At 46.1% G+C, this 19124-nt stretch overlaps 1 protein-coding gene across 2 annotated transcripts in view; it reads right to left on the bottom strand.

The window, feature by feature from the left end:
• Nucleotides 1-19124, bottom strand: part of PACRG (parkin coregulated) — a 589968-nt gene that overhangs the window by 84588 nt on the left and 486256 nt on the right. Inside the window, exons 5-6 of one of the 2 annotated variants that reach the window (XM_062187779.1) lie at nucleotides 17689-17706; nucleotides 8593-8650 (exon numbers count right to left, since the gene is read on the bottom strand). The exons of the other annotated variant lie outside the window; for it this stretch is intronic. Of the exons in view, the coding sequence (XP_062043763.1) occupies nucleotides 8593-8650; nucleotides 17689-17706 (76 nt within the window). The remainder of the gene's footprint in view (nucleotides 1-8592; nucleotides 8651-17688; nucleotides 17707-19124) is intronic. 2 annotated transcript variants of the gene reach the window in all.

The raw sequence follows: 19124 nt of genomic DNA, 5'->3' as shown, positions 1-19124 counted from the left end.
TATGGTGTGGGGGTCACCTGAATGAGCGTTTGAAAACTGTGCAGCTGGGGCCAACACTGGTGTAGAAGATCAAGCCTCAGCCTGTGGCACCTGCATCCCTTATGGGCACTGGTTCAAGTCCTGGCTGCTCCGCTTCTGATCCAGCTCCCTGCTGATGACCCTGGGAAAGCAGTGGAAGATGGCTCAAGCACTTGTACCCGCACACCCACATGGGATACCCAGATGAAGCTCCTGGCTCCTGGGTGTCAGCCCCGGCCATTACCACTATTTGGGGAATGAATCAGTGGATGGAAAAAATCTCTCTCTCCCCTCTTTATATCTCTGCCTTTCACATAAATACGATGAATACATCTGTTTTTTAACTATGCAGCTGAATCTTCATCCCAAGATTCACTTCAATATAAATTCCAGATAGAACAAAGATTTATAATGTCAAAACAGGAGTGGGTGTTCAGGCTAGCAGATAAGACCTCAGCTAACACAGCTGAGTCTCACCGGGGGTACCTGGATTTGATGCCCTGCTAGTGCAGACCCTGGGAGGCAGCAGGAATGGCTTAAGTAATTGGGTATCCGTCTGCCACGTCGGAGACCAGGATAAGTTCCTGGCCCTTGGCTTCCGCCTACCCCAGTCTCTCTCTCCCCCAAGTAATTAATTAATTTCAAAGGCTCCATAAAAGCAGAACCAAAGAAAACCCCTTAATGTCCTTGAGTAAAAGATGAACAGATTTACATACAAATTTTAATACAGGATATTCGTAATACATATAGCTCCCAGAAGACTAATTTCCTTAATTTACTAAGAGCTCACAGAAGCCAATTTTAACAAAGACAACCAAAACAATAGAAAATTAGGTACCGAATGTAAGTAGGAACTTACTCAGAATAGAAGTACAAATGGCTAACAATTATATGAAGAGATGTGTGGCCTCACTGGCCAGGAGAGAAACACCCCACAAACAAGGACAAAAATTTTCCTCTGGAGCTACGAGTGCTGAGATCGGCAACGGGCACATGGCTACCATTTAATCCTCAGTTTCTTTCAATTTTTTTCAGTTGTCCCAATGCATCCTTTATAGCAAAAGCATCCATCGAGAGGAAGTGTTGTGTAGTTTGTGATGTCTCTTTGTTCTTCTCTCAGGAACAGAGCTTCAGTATTTTTCCCTTAATTTTCACACCCGTGACATTTTTAAAGTTTGTAGGCCAGTTATTTTGTAGAACGTCCCTCATTGGATTTGTCTGATTTTTTGCAAAGATTGGATTCAGGTTTTGTGTCTCTGGCATGTATATCACATTGCATGTGATTTTGATGTGGCCTCAACATGGCCAAGTTAACCTTCACCTTTTAATTAAAGTTGCGAATCTCTATAGTAAGGTTACTATTCCCCCTTCTGTAATTAATAAGCATTTTGTTGGGAGATACGTGCAACTATGTAAATATGCACTTCTTCATCAAATATCTATTCATTTATTTATTTGCTTAATTAATATGGATTCACTAATTCTTAAATGTATTCCATGGGTAAAAGCCCCTTTTACTACTGATTATTTTGATGCTTAAACGTTTCTGAGTTGGCAATTGGGAACCCTTCCAAGCTGGCTTCATCTCCGTTGCTCTTAAGGGTTTTCTTCTGTTTGGCATGGTTCTGTGGCTGCCTCATCTTAGACGTTTCCTGCTTTTGTCGTGGAATCAGGCATTTCTCCAAGAAATATTGATTCTTTCTTGGAGAGTATGGCACTTCGAAACCAAAATCTAGGTACTAGGTCTATTCATTGCTTTTGATGTGGCCTGCTCAGTGGACACATACACACACACACATACATACACAAATACACAGAGTTATACCTATGTTTCAACAACAGTTATATATCTGTTGAAAATCATGGGGCTGGTGTTGTGGCATGGTGGGCTAAGCCTCTGCCTGTGGCACTGGCATCCCATATGGGTGCCAGTTGGAGTCCTGGCTGCTCCTCTTCTGATCCAGCTCTCTGCTATGGCCTGGGATAGCAGTAGAAGATGGCCCAGGTGCTTGGGCCCCTGCACCCAGGTGGGAGACCTGGAAGAAGCTCCTGGCTCTTGGTTTCATATTGGCCCAGCCCTAGTCATTGTGGCCATCTGGGGAGTGAATTAGCGGAAGACCTTTCTCTCTGTCTCTCCCTCTCTGTCTGTAACTCTACCTCACAAATAAATAAAATCTTAAAAAAAGAGAAAATCAAAAAAATCGCATCCACATCTTTAATTCTAATCCAGTACCATAGGGTGCATTCTAATTTTCTATCCTCCCACCTTTGGCTCATAATAGCCTTGTATATTTACTTGCTTGATCTATGCTGTATGTAACCAGCATCCCATTCTCACCGCTGCCCTGCACCCCTCCCCTGCCCCACCCCCGTGATGTTGGCCTCCTCACTCCGGAGCTCCAATTCCACCAGCAAGGCTTCTCCACGTGGACTCACGCTCCCCATTCTTAAGCTCCCACTCCTCTCTCCACCCTGCAGGCGGATGCCGACGGTGCTCAGCCTCCCCGAGAGGCTTTGGACTGAATTGCTGAGGAAGGCAATGAGCCAGAGCAGAGCACTGCACCCTCTTTGGTGCCTGTTTGCTTATTTTTATAGTTGCAGATAAAGCTTGGGAGGGTGGCAGGACCGAGAGGCTAAGTCACCCAACTGCTTACCTTATGCGTGGTGTGACTCTCATGGCAGGAGGGACCAGGGTGCTGCCTCTCAGTGTAGTGAGATTCACCACATTAAGCTAGACGTTTTCATGAGTCGTGCAGAATCACTGTTAATTTGTTATTGTCCAAAGACTTTTGTAAAAAGTCCCACTATACGAGGCCAGTGTTGTGGTGCAGTGGGTGAACCCACCACCTGCCCTGCTGGCATTCCATATGAGCACTGGTTCGAGTCCTGCCTGCTCTGCTTTGAATCCAGCTCCCTACTAATGCACCTGGTAAGGCAGCAGAACATGACCCAAGTGTTTGGGCCCCTGCCTCTCATGTGGGATACCTAGATGGAGTTTCAGGTTCCTGGCTTCTGCCTGGACCAGGCCTGGCCACTGTGGCCATTTGGGGAGTGAACCAGCAGATGGAAGATCTCTCTCTCCATCTCTTTCCATTTTTCTCTGTAACTCTGCCTTTCTAATAAATAAATAAATAAATCTTTTTTAAAAAAAAGTCCCACTATACAGACATATACCTAGATATGATAAAGGGTATAAATTCATGTGAATAATCTACTGTACATATAAGCTTAATATTCTGTTGTTAATAGGTAGGACAAAATAAAAAATTTTTAATTCAGCATGGAAAATTTTAAAACAATTGTTTGGGTTGACCTCGGGTGTCTGTTCCCTTACTCCATCAAGTAGTGACGTTACTGTGTGGAGAGCATTACTGAAACCAGCATTAATGTTGTCATAAACGAGTGATGGGATGGTACACAGGCTTATGAAACGTTCCTGCCAAGTGTGAGGTAGCTGATAATTTGCACATAAGCATTAAACAGTCCCCACACAGCCTGGAGGAGAATTTCTGACTGTCAAAAAAAGGTCAGCTTTAAGTGTTGCTGTCACAGTGGCAGTGTTCAGAGCCAAAGGGAATTTTAAAAAAAGGAGAAAAAAAGTCTGTGATTAGGACTTATCGTAGAAGCCTAGGAGAAAGCGTTTAGTATAGCCAAATGCGGCGCTGGTGAAGTCGTGGAGACTTTGATTGACTCTGTGTCACTTGAAGGATGACAGTCTTACATCTTAAGAAACTTCAGGTCTGCTTCAGTTCTGATTAAATTGAGTTTAAAACCATCTGGGATTGGGCAAGTTGACCAGGTTGGCATTTGGATGCCCCAAAATGAGTTGACTTTTTCCCCCTAATATGACTAGTCATGGATTTATACAGTTTGCAGTTTCTTATTAAATATGTCTTATATTTGTCATTGTATCATGGACAAAATTCCTTTCAAAAATTCAAGGTTGTAAAGCTGGATACAAAATAGAACTGATATGATTTCATTCTTAGAATGCATGCATGTGTGTCAGGGAAGAGATAGATGTATTTAATCAGGAGTCTACTCCCAGGATCCGGACATTCAGTGGCTGGGTTAATATGCATTAGCTAACTTAATCCCTCCAATACCCCTGCAGTAGATTGCATCCATGCGTTTGAGAGGATGATAATGCTGTGAGTTTAGCTCCTTATCCACTAGAAAAGGATGCACCTTATAGGGCCAGACCGCAGACAACGCTGGTCCTCTGGCCACTCAGTGGATTTGGCTTTGTTCTCAGTGGGGATATTTTTAAAATAATGATGCTCCAGTGGATTGTCTTTGTCCTCACATTCAGCAACATGAATACTTGGCACCAGATTACATTCTAGAAGGAATCTGTGCATTACAGAATGGCCAAGACCTTGGTACAAAAATACCTAAATTTCTCACATAGTTCTATAAATACTTCAGAAGGGATATATTTTGGGGCATATGTAAAGTCCATTAAAGAGCAGGAAATAAGTGCATTATGCTGGTCTTCCAGTTATATCCTTAATGTAATTGTCTGTTTACTCATTTTGACTGCTCTATTATCTTTAATAAGATTTCTTAAAATGTGTGGAAGAATAAGCAGTGGCTCTCCTGGGTATAACAAACACGCTTCGGCGTGATAATGTCCTAATGGAGACATTTGCCAACAATTAAATTAACAAAGCACTTGGTCGAGAGCTGAGGTCCCCCGACAGGCACAGTTTGATGTTCGTAGAGAATTTTAGGGGGCTTGGTTCAAGGACTTTAAGCATTTACTGTGGAATGGATGTTAATTTTAATTGACTATCTTAGCTTTGTTTACTGCTGAGTCCCAAAGGCTTTTTCAAAACACAATAGTGAATTTGAAGGTATACGGTCGTGTACTCAGGATGTATGGCGCAGTCTTGATCAGTGTTTACTGTTAATTTACAATACCGTATTTCCTTCACGCCATATGCTTCATACTAAATTATGGTTTGACTGTGTTGGGCCCTTGTTCAAGTGTTAACTGGGTTGATGTATGCTTATTTCACATATTGTGAAAAAAATCAATATGAAGGAAATTAAAAAACTCAGAAACTCACAATATTCCATTAGAATAAACATTATGTAGTAGTTGTCTCATTTTGTGCTATTCTCATCTGTGAAATTAGGTAATCCCTGTAGCATAACCTGTCAATATTAACAATTATTTGTTGTTTGTATCATTCAAACTCTACTTTATATTCAACCACTCACTACAGTTTTTTAAAATTATTATTATAGATTTAGGAATTGAGTAATGAAATATAAAATGGTAGATCCATTTACAACTACTTTCAATCTTACCCACCAAAATTCATCTTTCAGACCCTTTGCAAAGTTCCACTGTTCACAGTGGGGTGGGATGTCACATTAATACTGGCTTGGTCTAATCCAACTGCTCTTTATTAAGACTACGAGAAATGTGGAAGATAAGACGCTCCATGTCAGAGCCACTCATCATGTTTCCTGATAAATGCTAACAATAGCTCCCTGTGCCCCCCTTTACTAAACCCACCCAAGTCCTTGTCAACACGGAAAAGTGTCAGAAAAATGGACCTAATATTGCTCACAACCTTATTTAGTAAATGAATTTGAGGGCTAGGCCGTAGATTGCTGTGACTTGTGCTTCTATTTGGAGCTACTCATAGATACCACTTGTCTATCCACTGCTGTTACATCTCCTTTTAAAGAAAGTCTAACATGAAAGGGGAAAAATGTAATAAATTAGGAGAAAAACATCCTCTCACATTGCTAATGTATTTTCTGCTTAATAATGTAACAGGTTTTAGACAAATATTTTTGGTACAAAGTTACTCTTTTTTTCTTGCTAGCATTGTAACACCAATTCTAAGGGATGCTAACTCACACGGTTTGAAGTAGATATTTATAATAACAAAATATATGTGTGGAACTGCTCATTTCTCTAAATGATTTTGAATTTCATCCTACCCCACACAAAGAAGGTATAATCTGGAGGGTAACCACGGCACTGAAGCCCTAGGCAGCTACACCAACGTGACTGACATCCCACAGTCCTTAGCCTGATCAGTTTCCAAGTCTACCGCATACCTGAAACAGCTGAATGTTAAACGTCTTTTCATTGTCTTATTTCTGATCTTTTCTTGACAAAACTGATACAGAGAAGCTGATATAGGTTTAGCATGATGTTTTGATGATCATGCCCACCGGGCTCCCCCCAAAGCGACATTTTGGTCCTTGCTCTTTCCTTTTGCTGATCTGTTTGACCATACCTGCTAACACCTGTCCTCAGGAAATGCACCCATGGTACAGCTTAGGAAAAGAAAAAAAGAAAAAAAAAAAAAAAAAAAAGGAAGAGCTCAGAAATCATCTGTGAATAGATATAGTTTCAAGTCTTTACAGAGTATTTGCTTGATGTAGAAACTGAAGCAAAAATAATCCTTGGGCTGGATTATGCGAGATAAGCTAGTTTACCAACAGGATAACAGCAGTTTCACTAGAATGGAATTCCAATTGGCTATTAAGTCGTGCACGTGTAGACAGTGGCAGTATGTTATACGACTGCGAAGAGAAGGAAAACACCGCTGACAGCCCGGCCCTGAACGGCCCGTCCGTGTGCTGTCAGCGCCCGCAGCTCCACAGCCCACTTCAGCTCCTCCTGGGCTGCATCCAGATGGCGCCCACAGATTGAGAGCTTGCCTTTCTCAGACGGGCACGGTCTCACTCGGGATTCTTTTGCACTATTTGTGAGTAGGATTCACCACGCTATTGTGAAAATAAGATCAGCGCCATTGAGTCTTCTACTTTCTTCCAAAGGGACAGTCCTGGACTCTGACTGTCTTAATTTCGTAGAAGGAAATTAGTGGCGTGCATTGTAAACTCAGGTCAGAATAAACGGGGCTACGCTTTCTGCCCCTCCAATGTCCTGGGCGCGTGCTCCCAGCACGGGGTTCGGCGTGAGAAGCAATCACTCCCCTGCAGCTCCTGTGTAGCGAGGGGCCAGAAAGTGAGAACCAAGGATACTAAGGGGGCCTGAATGTCGTTTCCAAGCGCTATTCCATCTAACCAAAGGGAGTCGAACTTAAAGGACATGTCAGACACGATGAGCTAAAAACGGGGGAGAAAAGGATTTTTCTGTAAATGACAATTGATTTCAGCATTTCATGAAGATGTGGTTGCTTATCCGCTGCAGGTTTTAGGCTTTACACAGCCATCTCTCTGCTCGCTGAGTATTTGTTCTCGGACTTTTGAAACCCTGGGAATCACCTGTTCCATCTGGCAAAGACTTAACAGTCAATGCTCATTGTCTTCACTTTGGCAGAGAGAGAATCTAAGTTATAATTAAAATAACGTGGACACAGAGCACGTCCCACAAGCAAGGCTCGCTTAGTAAGTGAGACTCCTGGGATAATGGATTTCAGAGAAGCGTGTGTACTTCTGTTACTAAAAAGAAAATAATTCTTTCAGAGAGATTTCTCACTTTCTACAAAGCTTTTGTATATAAAACAAAATGTCATAACAGCAATAGGTTGACAAATATTTACAGTTTATGAAAGAAAAGGAATACAATTCTAGAGAAACATTCAACACAAACCAAACTGAGCTGATAGTAAACTGAAAATACATAAAATATTGGTAAAACAAAAAAATAAGAGTTTGTTATTTTAAGAATTAAGAAAACAGAAAACAAATATTAGCATCTCTCCACCAAACTTCCTGAGCTGTATTTTGAGAGTGAGACACGGCGTCCCACACTGGAGGAGCTGGTTTCTATTCCCACTTCTGACTCCTGACTTCAGGTTCCTGCTAACGTGCAGCCTGGGAGTCAACAGTAACGGCTCAAGTGAGCTGGGTTCCTGGGGCCACCTCCTGCCACTCCAGCAACACATATGAACCTGGGTTTGAATCCTGCTTCTGAACCACTTCCCTGCTCATGCACCTGGAAAGGCAGCAGAGGATGACCCAAATACCTGGACTTCTGCCACCCACGTGGGAGCCCCGTATGGAGTTCGGGGCACCAGGTTTTCGCCTGCAGCCCCGGCCATTGTGGCCATTTGGGGAGTGAACCAGCAGCTGAAAGATCTTTCTCCCCCTCCCTCTCTGTAACTCTGCCTTTCAAATAAATAGATAGATAGATAGATAGATATGTATTAGGTCCCTGCCATCCATTGGGAGACTTGGATTACATTCTTGGCTCCTGGCTTCTGCCCTGGCTCAGTGCCAGGCACTGTGGGCATCTGGGCAGTGAATCAGTGCTGAGAGCTCTTTCTATTTGTGTCTCTGTGTCTCTCTTTCTGCCTCTCCAATAAATAAATAATAACCTTTTTTATTTTCTGTTTCTTTCTAGGAGAATTCAAGCAGACCTGGAGTTGGAATTGCCTGTGACATAGGTTCTTTTGGGAAAACATAAAAGGCGGCAAAAAAAATGTGACCTGTTTTCTTTGTCTGCTCCTTCTACTTCCCCAGCCTGAGAAGTTTCTACACCTTTCCAAGAGTCTGAGACATGGTTATCACGCACCCAATCCATCACCCTCCACTCCTCCCCCACTGGGCTTGGCTAATTATCTGGTTTTTCCTCTCTGCTTAGCTCCCAACAAACTGAGCTGTGTTCTGGCCAAAAGATCACCACTTGGTTCTGCATCTCCTGGGTTCTAGATCTGTCATGCAGTGGGGTGCCAGATTTCCAGGGTCCCACCTATGATTGGCAAGGGCAGGGGGGGAGGAAAGGGGATAGGAGCTGCAGATGGCATGGGTGTGTTGGTTCTGTCTGTGTTTCTCATCTGCTTATAAAAACACCCACATGCAGAACAAATATTAATCAAAAGGGAAAAGGTGAGGGATTTTTGTATTGACACAAATAATCTTAGAGAACACCGAATATGGTAGCCACAGAATAGAGACAGAATTTGTAACGATAGCACTTTGAATCCCAGTAGTCTATCGATTCTCTATTAAAATATATATGTGTTTCTATGGAGAATTATCTCGAGACCAAGCTAATGTGAATAGTCACACCTCACACCGTTTTATAAACATCTGGTCAGTGCCTTTGGGTGAATTCACAAAGATGTCTTTATCCCTCTGGGGCGAGGCACCAGCGAACTCTTCACGGGCTTCAAGTTGGACACCACTTCATGTTTTCAGATGGTTTAAAACTTAACTATTTTCTTAGAAATCTCTATTTTTCATGAAAATAGTCCTGGCTATTTGCACATATAGCTATTTTCACCTCACAGGAGACTAATTAAAATACGATTGCACCTTCTCTGGGTATGAAATGCAGCGAACAACGGCACCTCGATAGGAGTTGTGAAACTCTGCATGAGACGCACCAGACCCGTTGGCAGCAACCCCCACCAACCGGGAAGGGCTCATGTGTGCATCACCTAAATGACAGGTAGCTTCTCCCCGTTTTGTTTTAGGAGTAATTATCTCAGGAAGCTACAAGCCGGGAACGGCGTTGGTACACTGCCTGCAGTCCTTTTGGATGAGCTGGTGATGCCATGTGTTTTCATAAGCCTGGAGCTTGCTGTCATTGTCCCGTAGACTCAGAAAGGGCAGGATTAGCTTGTCCTTTAGGGCAGGGCAAGTGTGGCGCACACCGAGGAAGTTCCTTCCGTGAGCTAATGCACTGAGAGAGGAGAAAGCACGCCCAAACCCGAGGCAAACAAAGTTTCTTTCCTTATCAAAGTAAATCCTCAGCAAAAATGCATTTGATTCCCAGCGAGGCCGTTTCCTTCATCTCCTCCCATTGCTTAAAGAAAATGTGTTTGAGCGAATGGCAGGTGGGGGTCTATAGGCAAGGAAGGGGCAGAGGAAGAGGAGGGATGACAGCTGTGCACCTGTCCATGCCCGTCATGGGCATCCGAATGTGCTCACCCACCCAGGGCACCTTAAGACTTGGAGCACCCCAAGGCCTTACTTTCGGAGGTTTTACCCCACAGCCTATCAGGGAGACTGAGACGAATCCTCACAGCCTGCCTTGGGATCCCGGCTGCCTGGCTTCTCCCTCAGTATTCTTTATGGGTACCCATATGAGAAGGCATTTGCTGAAGCCCAGGTAATCTGGCTGTGTCTCAGTTATTCGTGAGACTCAGCCACAATTGCATCTCTTTAATTTCTTTTTTTGGGGGGATACGGATTGCTTAGGTAAAGTGTAGGCAAGGAATCATTCCCAGATCTGTTAGCTAGCAACCTCTCCAGGTTGGCTTAGCTTACTATCTCTCATTTCAATATGAAAACCATCATTACAACCACTTCTCTTTGAACTCCCAGAATGGAGAAGCCTGAAAATTTGACAGTTGGTGGCAATTTATGTAAGTTGTTCTATTACTGTTGGCAGGATGTAGGAAAACATGGGAATGGAAATCTGAATCTATAATACGCACACACAGGCACTCAGAGACACACAGTCTATACACCTCACAGCCAAAGACAGACAAGGCAGTGCTCAGGGCCTGGAGCGGGCCCTGGGACCACTCACTGCAGGGGACGTCCACTCAGAGCCAGCAGGTGTCCTGCAGGGGCTCGTTGGTGTCCCTCTCGACCAGCGGGCACTCGAAGCACTTGTTCCTCCCTGTTTCCTCTGTCCCTTTCACCCTCGCCGCACTGTCTCTAAGGCACCTGCTGCCCCCTCACTGGCCCCTCCCGCTCTGCCACTGTGCCAACTCTTCTCGCTGTGAGTGTCCAGCTCTGTGGTTCCTTCTGGGCGCCTCCGGGTTATGGCAGCTCCTTGCAGGAAACTTGTTTTCCTGGCTGGCCCTGGCCCATGGCCAGGTGGGCCTGTGTGGCGCCCCCTGAAACCTAGCACTGCTAACCTTTGCAGTCTCTGTGTGCATCTGACCGCAGCAACCACGCCCCTTTTGCCCGTGTGGAGACACAGCAGGCACAGCTGTCAGTCCCAACTCACCCAGGGGCCGTGGGGCCTGAGGCCGAACACGCTGTGACTGAGCTCAGGCCCTTGTGTATACTGCCCTGTGTGAGTGCAGCCCGTGCCTCGTTGCTTCCTGTCTCCCACCAGCACCCGTAGGCATTGGTAAACATTTATTACTTTGAATGGGGGTGCAGTAGATGAAGACGGGGTTGGGGGCTGACCTTTGCCTAATCCCACCGCAGCCTGCCGACAAGCGGCTGCGGGAGGCTGCTCTCCCTTGTGGCCCAGGGACCACCCTACCCTGGATGACTCTGTGTCCTACAATTTCTTAAAGAGAGTGGATATCCAGCAGGCAGCAGGATGGAGACAACATTGCGTGTGCGCCGACTGGCGCTGTGGTCATTCTGGTTCCTTGTTAAGCTCCCAGGCACGACGGAGACTTGGTGGGGGATGAGGATGGGCAGAACAACCACGTTGGAATGGGCTTGTGACACAGCCTTTGATCAGCTCTGTTAGAAGTGTGCCCTTTGTTCTCATAATGCTGCTTTAAAAACATTTCCTCTTAAGCTTCTGGCTCTCTAACATTCCTTAATAGCTGTCTTAATCATTATAAGGTATGAAATAGCAAATATCACACAAACAAGTCTCAGGGACCCCTGGACATGGGACAGTAAGTCCCGAAAAGGGAAGACTCCCAGGAGAGGGGCTCCTGCCGTGCTCAGCCAGCCTGGTCCGCAGTTCTGGGAGCAGCCAGGGGAGGGGAAGGGGACGGTTGGAGCAGTGTGTTCTGCGTGAACCCAGTGCAAGGCTGTACAAGAGTAGGGTGACCAGCCATCCCAGATTAGCACTGACCGTCCTGTGTCCTGGGAAACCTTCTGGTTCCGAGCAAGTTGGGATGGTCGGTGGCCCTATCAAAGGAGATGCCCAGGACGAGGACCGCAGAAGAAGGTGAAAACCCAGTGAGGGCGTTTGTGCCTGTTGGTTTGCCAGTCATCGTTATCAGATGTCCTCGCTTTGGACACGGAGAGGTTAACATCTGACCTTACTTGGAGAAAAGACTCCTGCAGTTCTATCAATACATCTGGAATGCTGCTCATGAAATCCAATCCTTGTGTCTCTCCTACTCATGGCCATGTGTTGTTTGGAAAGTATGCATGAACTGAGAAGTATGCGACACGTGCCCACGTCCGCACCCTTGGCGCCGAGAGTCCAAGGTTACTGCTATTTGCCTTAGAGTGAGGTCATGCCGACGTTACAGATCACAGAGTCAAACCTCACATGGGACAGGCGTGCGTGTGTGCGTGAGCGTCTGTCTCATCCTCAGAAGGCGGCCACATCCTGGTTTCTTATTTTGTGGTGCAAGGAGTTCACAGGGGTTAACAGGCCTAAGACTTTTCCTTTTCCCATAATAGAAAAAAATAGCAGTTGCCTTTTTTTCAAATTTTTTAGTAAAGACTACATTAGTGGGGTCTTCAGGAAGTTCATGGAAAATATGCAGTATGGAAAAAAAAAAAAAACTATGAATGGGCTTTAAGTATTTTGTGTGCCAAAAGCGTTGAATTCCATTTTCCTGCAAATTCTTTTTTTTTTTTTTTTTTTGACAGGCAGAGTTAGACAGTGAGAGAGAGAGACAGAGAGAAAGGTCTTCCTTCCGTTGGTTTACTCCCCAATTAGCCTCTGTGGCCGGTGAGCTGCGCTGATCCAAAGCCAGGAGCCAGGTGTTTCCTCCTGGTCTCCCATGCGGGTGCAGGGCCCAAGTGCTCGGGCCTTCCCAGGCCACAGTAGAGAGCTGGACTGGAAGAGGAGCAACCGAGATAGAACCGGCACCCCAACCGGGACTAGAACTCGGGGTACCGGTGCCGCAGGTGGAGGATTAGCCTAGTGAGCCGCGGCGCTGGCCTGCGAATTCTGAAGTCCTCTTACATGTAGTCTCAGGATTGGCAGCAGGCAAAGATGCATGGAAGAGTCTTCTGGCCGCCAGTCTTTATCAAAGCAAATTCCACCCCTTTTGCCCTTCTGAGCACCGCGTCGCCAATCACATTTTAAAGTGGAAAGAGGAGCCCTGTCGCTTTCTACTCTCTAGTGCACAGAGGTTTAGTATCCTTAGGCGAGTCTTGCAGAAAAATGCAAACACTATTGTGCTATTTTGTGACATTTAAAGTGTTCCAGACATGATGATGTAGACATACCTTAGCAATAACGCAGGCTGCTCTAACGGTACACATGTATGCGCACGTAGATACATCTGTGGATATGCACATTGATATACATCTACACACAAGTGCACACACACACACTATGCATGGAATGGAACCCCACAGAACAGCGGCCGCCTCTGGGAGGCGCTCAGAGGAGGAGTGTGCACCCTCACGCCCCTTTCTTGGGGCATCTCCACCTCTGTCCCATGCCACCACTTTGTCCAGCCCAACAGGAAAGGATGAGGCCCTGAGGCTCTGCTGCTGCGGTGTGATCTTGGCTTTGCCACTCCCTGCTCGTGCGACTGAGACCTTGGTCCTCCCTGGTCAAACGGGAAACATGATGGTGCCTCCCTCAGAGCTGTTACGAGCCATAGAGAAATAAGAACCCACCAAGCGTGGGAACAGGGTCTGACGCAAACCCTCCTGGAGCCTCTGGCCTAGCCGAAGGCCCTCTGATGACAGTGGCTGAGCGTGGCCAACCCGTCACACAGTTCACGCTGCAAGGGTCAGGCTGCAGTTCAGCTGAGGGCAGGAAACATCGCTCATCCTTGAACTGCTCAGAACCTCCGAGTACCCTCAACGTTATTGGTGTTGGTCCATTCATCCATTCATTCATTCCACACATGATGTTTCAGAATTGTTTACTCCCAGGCACTTGGACTTCACCAGAGGGCAAAACAATGTGGTGCGATGTAGGGACACGAACACTGGTGCGGACGGCCTGGGTGGGCATCTGGACGCCACCAGCTCCTGCCACGTGACCTTGGCCAAGTTTCTCAGTGTCTCTGAGCTTTGCTTTCAGCGTCTGTAGGGCGAGAACAGCAAGGCCAAGAACTTGGTACAGCCAGGAGCACTACGAGAGGAATCACACAAGTACCTGGAAAGGGCTCGGAGACAAGTGCCCCCCGTGTGCGGAGGCCCGGGCACTGCTGCCGCTGTTTAATTACGACCCAGGAAGTCAGTACTGCTCTGTGAACCAATGATGAGTGGAGATCATTTTTTGAACTCATTGAGCTATCTTGATTTCTTGACTCTCTATATTAGCAAAAAAGAAAGAACAGAAAAAGAAAACATCCTACTTTTTTTTTTTTATTTTTGACACGCAGAGTGGACAGTGAGAGAGAGACAGAGAGAAAGGTCTTCCTTTTCCGTTGGTTCACCCTCCAATGGCCGCTGCGGCTGGCACAATGCAGCCGGCGCACCACACTGACCCAAAGCCAGGAGCCAGGTGCTTATCCTGGTCTCCCATGGGGTGCAGGGCCCAAGCACTTGGGCCATCCTCCACTGCACTCCCAGGCCACAGCAGAGAGCTGACCTGGAAGAGGGGCTACTGGGACAAAATCTGGCGCCCCGACCAGGACTAGAATCTGGTGTGCCAGTGCCGCAGGTGGAGGATTAGCCTATTGAGCCGCAGCGCCTGCCACATCCTACTTCTAACAATAAAAAAGCATATTGTGAATTACATTCAAAATCTAAAAATTATTTAAGTAGTAAATAGTTTCAGCCATTTGGTTCAAATGTATCCAAGACCAGATTAAAATCACTATTTCAGAAAGGCATAGAAGTTTTTATATGAACTCCAATTTTCCTCAAGGCATTGGCATGGGTGAGTGTGGAATGGGGACTCACAGATACAAACATACCTCAGAATCTTTCCTCTGAATAACAATGATAAAGTCATTACACCCTGCGCACCGCCTAGGGTTGCAAATGCTTTCTGTGACATCGCAACTTTGTACTTTGCTTTCTGCATCTGACATAGACTGGAAAGCTATCCTTTTTAATTTCCACATGAATATGGCCAGTTTCCTGTCTCCCTAAATGATAAGACAGCCCAGCTCTGAACTGGTCCCTTTTCAATTCCCTTAGAATGGAAGGCAAAGAGAGAAAATTCAAAATAAGAATAGAAAATAGCCACTGGTTTCCAAAGGAGAGAAGGTGAATGGAACTCTATTTTGATGATATACCTCTAGACAAAACCATTTACAAAGGGTGCTTTTTTCCTTCTTCTACAGCTAAAGGTGACTTCAAAATAGATTTGTACTCCTGAAACAGCTTGAAAGCACCAAAATGTGCATGGGTTGAGAACTGATTCTTACAGAAAACCAGCTGTGACTGCACCTGAAGGAAAAACTTACTGGGAAAGAAACTGGAAATCTACTAATCAAATATGTACTTTTTTTCTGGTGGAAAGGAAATTATCTTGAATGTTTTAGGTTCAAGTTTTTTAATCATCTTTCTGTAAGTATCTATATTTTTCTGTCTGTCTACCTATCTGTCTGTCTTTTGACCGTCACCTCCTTCCAGGTCTTGTGCTGGGTACAGGTAGATTTGTTTATATCTGTTTATTGGTTTCTCTCCCTTCCTTGGCTGCAGAACAGAGAGGTGGCACGAAATATTCCATGAAACTATCTTTGGAGTCTCACCCATGATTCTATGTCAACTGTTACAACAACAACAATAGGAAACATTCCCCGGGTCATTACTAATGCTAAGCATGTGACACGTCATTCACTTATACTCTTTTCCCTGATATTACCCCGAATCCACTGAAGTCAGTTCCATTATTCCTTTTCTACGTCTCTAAGGCTTAGAGCAGCAACTTGTCCAGTGTTGCACAAAGTTCCCAGTAATCCTGGAATATGGCCTTGGGGTAGACACATGTTGGGCAAAACGGAAGGACAGAGTCAAGGATCACGTCAAGCTTTAGAACCTGTGGGGCTGGTGCTGTGGTGTAGCTGATAAAGCTGCCGCCTGCAGTGCCGGCACCCCATATGGGCACCAGTTTGAGTCCTGGCTCTTCCACTTCTGATCCAGCTCTCTGCTGTGGCCTGGGAAAGCAGTGGAAGATGGCCCAAGTCCTTGGGCCCCTGCACCCATGTGGGAGACCTGGAGGAAGCTCCTGGCTCCTGGCTTCAGATTGGCCCAGCTCTGGCTGTTGTGGCCATCTGGGGAGTGAACCAGCAGATGGAAGACCTCTCTCTCTCTCTCTCTCTCTCTCTCTGCCTCTACATCTCTGTAACTCTGTTTCAAATAAACAAATAAATGGCAGCAATGTTGTTAGGGCTGTTGGTGAGCAGTAACAACAACCGTGGTTCCAGAGAGAGTGAGAGAGTCACAGTTTGAGCAGGTACTGCACTTGGGAACTCTATCCAATCAATGCTCTTTCAGAGAGAGGGAGGGGGGGAGAGAGAGAAAGAGAGTGAGAGAGAGAGAGAGCGAGAGCGAGAGAGAGAGAGAATGGAAAAGGAGCTGCTCCATGTTAGGGAGCCGGAGAAAAGAAGAGAAAGTGGAGGAAGGCGTGGGGTTGCTGGCCTGTGATGTCTGAAGCCGGGGTAAGGCAGACAGAAGGGCCTGCTCTTGGGAACTGCTCGTAAGAAGAAGCAATGTTGGGCCTGGAGAGGCGTCCGAATCCACGTTTCCAGAGACGGCAGTGGATGTCGGGGGAGCTGCTGTCCTCGGGCATCGAACCTCCATTTTTGGGCATGATAGTGAAAGAAGCCCAGGAAGACTGACAGCTGGGCCGGGGTGGGGAAAGTCAAACGGAGGGCAGGGTGGATTTCCCTGTGTTTCTTAAAGTAATATGCTTCAGCCGTGGCAGCAACACACAGCCCTGGCATCTGTGAGACCTCTTCTACCCATTTTTCCCTCATCATCAAGTTCCCTGGAGGGCACGCCCAGGAAGCAGCATGGGGAAAGCCCTGGTGGCTACAGCAGGAAGTTACACAAGAAATAAATTACTTTGTAACAAGGGGAGGGAGGTGGCTGTTCAATGCTCTTCTTCATGGGACTCACGACTCAACAGATTTCATGGTCAAGTTTATGACACAATCAGAACCCACATTGAGAGAGTGAGTCTGGCAGTGTGATTTGGGTGGCAAAAGTGAAGTTCTCTTTAGGAGCACTGTTTTTTGGATTCAATTGCTTGAAGATGGCTTGAGCTTTAAGGAATTGTAAGGGAAATAAACAACTAGCTGACATAACTGATAATAATAGTCCCCTTACATGAAAACTATCGAATGCCAATCACCTATGTATTGGCTGAGGACCAACACTGCCCTGAATGCCCCCTCTGCCATGTGAGGACAAAGCAGCTCCAGCAATCGCCACCTTTGGAAATCTCGCCTCGTTTTGAACACGGTGAGAGCTGGGGGACCACAGAATGAAGGTCTCCTGGAGGTCAACCCCAAATGAAGGCGCAGGTTGAGGAGGACCAGGCACGGCAGGGTCTGGCGTGGTGGGAACACTGTTCAGGAGGCTGGAGAACGCCTGTTTAGAGGGGGAAACTCTTGGATGAGACACAGGATCTGGTGCCTGTGGAGTGTCCTGCTGCCCAGGGAAGAGGAGGTGAAGAGGGAGGAGAGAAGCAGAGGGAGGATCAAGGTGCTGGAAGCAAGGCGCCGTATCCTTGAGTCTCCGCAGCCAGCCAACTCTTCCTGGCCAAGCCGGCCTGCACATTCTAATGTCCAGGACTAATTTTAGTAGCTACAAAATACTTGGACATTGATACCTTAACAAATAGGCTATTTGGACAAGCAAAGCGACCACAGCCTGTAAGAATGAAAGCCATCCTCTTGAGCACAGGTAGCCACCATGACTACCAAACACTGGGCAAACTCTGGCTGCCTCTGGCTGGTCCCGAGAAGGGCTGGCAGCAGCAAGCCGTGCCCGAGCTGCTTTGCACTTGACAGGCAGGCAGCATGTGGCCAGGGGCATCCAGGGCCCAGAGAACCCCCAGCCTGGAGGAGCCAGACAGTGCCCTGCTTCGGAAAAGAAATATGGAGGGAGACAAAGATAGACAGGCATGCCGGGAGAGAAGGAGAAAGAAGGGAGAAGGGAGAGAGACATGGAGGTAGGAGGGGAGGGGTGCGGAAGGAGAGAGAGAGAGAGGTGTTAAGAGGAGGCATTGAACTGGGTTCTATGACATCGAAAGTCAAAACACAGATCCCCAGGGAGCCTGACTGTGGGATCTATCTTCTACAGAAAGGAGAGCAGACACTGAGCCACCATGGATTGATGCAGAATGTCCACACAGATGGCTTTCTTGTTGTCAAATCCGATTAGCATTAAACCATTGTTTCCTAACCCCATGAAACTCTAAAACAGTTTCTGATTCTGTATGTCTTCCTCCATGTTTAAAATGTATACTATGTTAAAGATATCTTTTTATTTGAAATACTGTTAAGAATATTTTCAAAATATGTGCTAGTGCCATTTTAAATGTTGAATATGAAAACTTAGTTATTTTTGAGGAAAGGCCATTTTATTAAGTAATGCAAAATTAAAAAAAAACAAAACAAAAAAGAGAGTACTCAGCTAAAGCTCCATGTACTCCAGTCTTTATTTAGTGTTTTCCTTTGTTCTTCCTGGAGACCACCATGCCACACACATATCTCACACTTTGTCTGGATTCTAGGAATTGTCTGTCTCATAACTCTTGGTCTGACCACCCCTGGGAAAAAAATGCCTTGTTTATAGTTTTGTACTTGATAAGCAAATTTAGAGCAATGTAATTTGAATAATGGTGAAAGTGTTAACTCTGACCTTAAATGTTTTATATGTTGTCCTAAAAACTTTACATCAGGGGCCGGCGCTGTGGTGTAGAGGGTTAAAGCCCTGGCCTGCAGTGCCGGCCGGCATCCCACATGGGCGCCCGTTCTAGTCCCAGCTGCTCCTCTTCCAATCCAGCTCTCTGCTATGGCCTGGGAAAGCAATAGAAGATGTCCCAAGTCCTTGGGCCCCTGCACCCACGTTGGAGATCCAGAAGGAGCTCCTGGCCCTCGCTTCGGATTGGTGCAGCTCTGGCTGTTGCGCCCAACTGAAGAGTGAACCAGCGGATGGAAGACCTCTCTCTCTGCCTCTACCTCTCTCTATAATTTTGTCTTTCAAATAAATAAAATACATCTTAAAAAAAAAAAAAAAACCTTTACATCAGCCATCAGAAACAAACTTAAAGCTAAGCTCAAGGTTTCTCTTGCAGGCATTGAGAGACAATCATTTTCATCCCCTCGACCAAGGTGATGCATCATGGGAGAGATTAGAGC

The sequence above is a fragment of the Lepus europaeus genome, chromosome 3 (assembly GCF_033115175.1).
Source record: "Lepus europaeus isolate LE1 chromosome 3, mLepTim1.pri, whole genome shotgun sequence".
Classification (NCBI taxonomy): Eukaryota; Metazoa; Chordata; class Mammalia; order Lagomorpha; family Leporidae; genus Lepus; species Lepus europaeus.
The sequence above is the reverse complement of the archived record's forward strand: the minus strand, read 5'-3'. Positions and strand labels throughout refer to the sequence as shown.